Below are 6,017 nucleotides of genomic sequence, written 5' to 3' on the forward strand. Positions count from 1 at the left end.
TGTTGTTTGTCTGTTGAAGTATTGGCACGTCTGTTGCATCAAAAGCAGTGAGAGTTTTACTCTTTGCCCTATGCGAAAGAAAAAAATACTTGATGACTAATTGCCTTAATCAGGCAATTAAAAATGAATAATTGCATCGGTCACAAACAGAAAATGCTCTACTGCGTGCAAGTCTACGGGCAAGACTCGGTTAAATAATATTTCCTATTTCATATTAGGTTCTTGAATCACTCACAACCAACTTGTTTGCTACATCAGTGCGAAGAATAAATAATATGCACGGGTATCTGCCGTTATTATAATTCCTCCGAAATGGAGATACTGGAAAAGAAAAATTAATATCACCATTTACTCTGTTGAATTGTGACGTTTATGTAACATTCTCCGTTTTGCAGTGGCTCCTGCTTGGAACGATAACACTAGCTTCTGTACCAGAAAACCTGATAATTCTCGAGAAGTGTTGACCACGAATATCATCATTCGGATGCTTGACTTCATTGAGGAACTGTACATGTACGGTGGCGTTCAACTGCAGGATTTCGGAGCTTCTAATTACAGCGATGTTCATTCCGTGAGTTTGCTTCGAAATCTACACACACGAAAATAACACTATCGATATAGAATATGTTACTACATATTACAATCATCATTAATTCTGTAGCATTGACAGGCTCACTATTTAATTGCAACACAACTCGTTGAATCTGGCAGATGGGCACGAATTTTCGTTTTATTGTGAACAATGGTGGGAAATACCTTTACAAAGTGGATATTATTAAACAAGAAGATGTTAGCACGCTCATCAACAGCGCTGACTTACCCAAATTGTCTAACATCAGTTCATTTTTCCTTATCCTTTCCATGACTTGAAATTAAACTACTTCGAACACGATTGGAACTAATTTGGGATAATGGATTCTCATATTTTTCAAATTTCTCAAAAGTGTTGGGTGTCCGTATAGCTAAATGTAGTAATATTGCAAATTACTCATCAAAGTAAGTGTGTAATGTAAAAAGAAAACCAGATGAGATTATATTGTTGATTAAATTGACATTACTTCACCATCCAATTATCCCAAATTAGTTCCAATTGTGTTAACGTTTTCTATTTCTATAGCTATGGACAGCCTGGTTCTGATCTAAAGCTACCAAATTACATATAGAAAGACATGTAATATCTACTTATCTTCGCCAGAATTTACAAAGGGCATACAACAATATGGTAAATTGCGTTGATTATTACAGTGTGATATTGAAGTTTCATATTGTGATGGTAAAGAGGCCATTTTCCTCGTTGATCCTTCAAGTGGAAAGTTTCAGACAATGATGTCATTCATTACAAGTAAACCAATATAATTTACAAGGCAACAGAAAGTTTCCTGAAATGTTAAGTTATGCTTATAGAGAAGTTTCAATGTCATAATTTTCTTGAACTGATCTTTAAACTATAGAAATTGCGCAGCACAGTGAGTCAGTTTGACGTTGATTACACTCTGAAATTTTTGTTGGCTGGCGTGACTTTCTGGCTCTCCTGTGAACGTGTAACTTCAAGTTGAATTTCGTATTTTTGTGCTCTTCCACTGGTGACAGTGTAAGTAACTTTAATGGAAGTGTTTACCCGGTTTTGTATACTATTTAGGCTTTACACTCGCAATAAATTAAGACAATTTAGACCTTCAATCGAAAAAAATGCCTTTAAGTTGAAGACATACCTCAAAATTCCATCCGAAATAAGTCATCATCTGCTTTAAAATAAACACCTGATGCATAATTGCCAGAACTCGAGTCTGATCGATTAAGACCATACATAATTCCAATATCTTTATCTGCATTTGCAACTGAAAGTGTAAGACCAAAAGAAATCAGACATATGTTACCAGTTACATATGTCCAGGCATTTTCTGGTTGCAAGTAATCATTTCTCTCACAGTCCATGTGTGGTTTTGTACCCGAAACAGTGTTGCGAAAAAGTATTGGCCTTAGTATTGAGCTTGTGTCCGAACATGGAAGCACTATGCAATGTCCATGCACTTGCACTGTTAGCTCGGCGCTGAGTCGGTCAGGTATTTCCACCCAGAGTGGAGTTATTTGCAATGATATCAACTGTTGTTCAAGAAATTTTACAATGAATGCTAGGCTCTTTTAAAGACCCAGTATTTTTTTTGAGGTGCAAATAAAGCACCAATAAATTGTACTCATATACGATGTACCTGCTAATTCATCAGTCTGCGCTTTCACCATGATCTCGATCAATCTCATAAACTGTGATATCATACTTGACACGCTTCAACGATATCATTGAAGCTTTTGGCCTATTTTTAATCACACAAGGTGAACAGTTATAATTTGAGATTATTAAGAGTACAGTCACTTGGCACCGCAGACGTTTTAGCGATATCTAAATTATTGCAGTAAAACATTGAAAAATTTGATGCACAACGTAGTTAAGTTATAGCATGTCACTTCTTATCACCAAACAATTTTACAAAACTTGTTCTGATCGTCCTTAATTCTTAACCATTGAATTGGAGTGAGAAAACAAACGAAATACAATCACCTTGAATCCTGGTACCGTTCCTTTCCGTAAACGACAAACTCAGCACATCTGTCAAACCACTTATATCTTCCATCGTTAGCAGTGATGTCCTTTTCAAACGAATGGCCTACATGTACGTGCCAACATTAAATTAAAACATGATTACACAAAGGAAACACATATTCTTAGACGAAAATAAGAAATGTGAATCTCACTGGGATTATACAGGAAGGTATAGGCCCATATTATGCTCACAGAGAGTTTCGGACTGTTTCAGGAATAATGTATCATGTTTCTCAAGCTGACTTGCGTATAAGACGATGAACTTATTTTTTACAGAGACGGATAGTTTATCGCATGGTAAGTTGGTCTGTTTTGAAGAATATGTTGGTTCCTTGCTTTTGGTTTTCGTTTCTGTACAAGGATTGCGGAGTTATTTTCAAATCTGAAAAAAAGGTAATGAACAGTGTGTATTTAGGCCTATAATTGTAAACTTTCATTAAAATGTGAACTTTGAAGTTTACGCAGACGTAATGTACTGAATCACTTGGAGAATCTTGTTCATAGCATCGCCCTCCGCCTCGCGTCGGGAAATACGCTGCGCCAATGTCCTCATGCATCATTTGCGGTATTTTCGTAATAACCTCATGTTATTTGGTACGAATCTTCTTAATGGAAAGTTAACTAACATTTGGTCTGAGTATGTTAATTTCTTTATGGTGGTTGACAACGCAAAAGTATGCTGCGGCATATGATTTGCATATATGTGCATGTGAAATGAACTTTCAATACGTCGTTTTCATTGGTTGAAAAGGTTTTCGACCGGGCAGTTCTATTTTCATGAAACAGTAGATGCCATACTTACAACAAGATTGATAGTCAAACCAGAAGTCAGGTTCAGCGTGGCACTTGGGGGAATCCGAAAACCGTTGCCATCTCCGAGGGATACAAGAGTGTCGGAAATTTTTTCCGTAGTGTCTGTTTCCGCATGTAACACGATAGATGGGGTGTCGAAGATAATGGGACCGCTGCCAGGTGTGACACTGGTGAGAACAAACTTCGAAAGACGCTCCACTGTGTCAATGACAACGCCTATTAAATGCTCTTCCGGCTCTAGAGTTGTGCTATTGACTCTATTGTAGGTTCTCAAAATGGTGAGTCCATTGTCCAGTGCCGACAAAATTGCTGTCAATATGCACAGAGTTCGATGAAAATTATTATTGAAAGCTGAACCCATGTAAAAATGGAATATCAAAATTCTTCTTACAGCGCAAATGTTCTTAAGAAATTCGTTGAAACTTGTCGCTAAAATTTACATCGGCGTAATCGAGGAAATAATATTTTATGACACCTTTTACTTAAAACCTCCTCATCCTCTCTGTCGCCTGTCTTGCCGTATATCTGAAAGTTCATGTTTTCTTCTCCATTTAGCTTCTATCTCATTGTTTATGTCCGTCTGTCGGTATGCCTCGATGTATCCGTCTGAGACGCTTATCTGCATTGTCTTTCTGTATCTCTCTGCAGGTCTACATTGTATAATCATATGTTTGACTGTCCCACCCTGCTTCCTCCACGCCAATCTAACTTTCGGAACTTACCATCAGCTATGTCCATGGCTCTTCCTGTTTCCAGTGTTCCTTCGTTGATTTTAGATAGTGAAAAAGTAACATCTGATAGCATTTCCATGTTTGCTATGGTCTGAGTTTAAACATTTCAACAAATGAAAAGATTACTAGTATATATTATATGTTAGGCTCTGCGTGATGTAAAAATTGAAATTCTCCTTATTTATTTCACCTGCATTTGTATTTGTGAGAGTTATTTTGACTTTATAAATATATTATTCTCCCGTGTACTAAACAGAATAAGCAGAATCAAAGTGCGCTTTCGGAAGAGAATTTTATAGTCGCAAACGAAAATTTCTAAGGTTTATGTATAGGACAGACAGACAGACAGATAGACAGACAGACACACATGCAGATATATATATATATATTATATATATACATATAATATATAATATATATATATATATATATATATATATATATATATATATATATATTAGTGTGAACAGGCAAAAAATATCATGGAATGAACTGAATCACAACAAGATCGATTTATAATATTCAATTTACTCGAAGATTGTTGTCCTTCAATGTGACCAAACGTAAGCTTATGTATTCGGAGCTACTTGCCAAGAGAATTGGAATTTAGAGTGTAGGTAATCGAGAACCAATCAGTTAATTTGACGCCAGTCTAAAGAGACAAGGCAGATGGAACATGAGGTCTAACAGGTCGACGCTAGTGAGTTAGTTACTCTGTTTCTACCGCTACTTTACAAAATCGTGATATTACCTCAGCGACGTCGACGACGTTGTCCGACACTTCATTCCCCTTCCCAATACTGATAGGTTTCCTATAATTCCATCCATAAAGATTCTATGAGGTCAATGTAAAAATAAGATACCTTTGAGAATAACGTCAGTAAGATTGTTCCCTGTTAGATTAAACTGCTAGATTTAGAACGAGTAGTTTATGGTATTGAACTTTCACTTATCTCTGAAAAGTTAACAATCTCAAAAGAATAGAAAAAAAAGATGTCCAGACTAATTTGGAGAAAGGTGTTATGGTCATGGAGTTCTAAATTTTTTCAGCGTCCAGAGTTTTCCACTGATGTTCCTTCCTTCACATGACTCTGCCTGCCTGACTGATTTCTAGCAAGATCTCTAAGTTTCACTTTCAATTTACTCTCATGTAGGAACATCAATCATGGCAATTCAAAGCAACTGTTTGAAGCCTTAAAATCGCCATGATATTATGTCATCTGAAGACGAGACATTATCCTGTATAAAGAAGTTGCATTGTCAGTTATGACATCACCTAGATATTCGTGTGATATTGACTATAAAGTTGTTACATATGGGGCAACAGTTTCCATGTTTGTCAATAGTTCGTTTATTTTACACCAAGTTTAGAGCGTAAATAAGTAGCTAAGAAACAACTGTTCAAGGACTTCAAATCGCGAGGTATGTGCAGTTGTCTGTAAATTTATACATCGTTACGCTTAAATTCCCCCCCCCCCCCCACAAATTTGAGATGTAGTCATTTTGCAAGATCGTTTAATGTATTTAGCAACCATCTGACTTTGAACAGCAAAATGTCCTTTAATATTCCTGTGGGTAACTTCCCCTTCAACATTTTTATAGTATGGTTAAGACATTCAAGAGGAGAAAAAGCACGTTTTCAAATGTAATTTCATATGCATTGACCAATTGTTTTACATGAAACTGCCAAGTCGTTCAATTCACTCACGCACTTTTACGAACAATAGTTGTACTTTGGTGCGTTAATCATGAATAAATTATATAGCTTCAATTACAAGCGTTATTGATAAACATACTCAAATAAGCCATCCTTTGACAAAAACTAATAAATCCTTCAATTGGAACCATATCAGTGTATCATCGATTTATTAGCA

General features: G+C 36.2%; 1 protein-coding gene across 1 annotated transcript; it reads right to left on the reverse strand.

The window, feature by feature from the left end:
• Positions 1-2,370: 2,370 nt before the first annotated feature.
• Positions 2,371-4,964, reverse strand: LOC139138736 (uncharacterized). The gene is made up of 4 exons (XM_070707249.1): positions 4,895-4,964; positions 4,135-4,234; positions 3,402-3,721; positions 2,371-2,663 (listed from the first exon to the last, which is right to left on the reverse strand). Exons 2-4 carry the CDS (start codon positions 4,220-4,222, stop codon positions 2,514-2,516), a joined length of 558 nt encoding a protein of 185 aa, XP_070563350.1. The 5' UTR covers positions 4,223-4,234; positions 4,895-4,964; the 3' UTR covers positions 2,371-2,513.
• Positions 4,965-6,017: the final 1,053 nt, after the last annotated feature.

The sequence above is a fragment of the Ptychodera flava genome, chromosome 8 (genome assembly GCF_041260155.1).
Source record: "Ptychodera flava strain L36383 chromosome 8, AS_Pfla_20210202, whole genome shotgun sequence".
NCBI lineage: Eukaryota > Metazoa > Hemichordata > Enteropneusta > Ptychoderidae > Ptychodera > Ptychodera flava.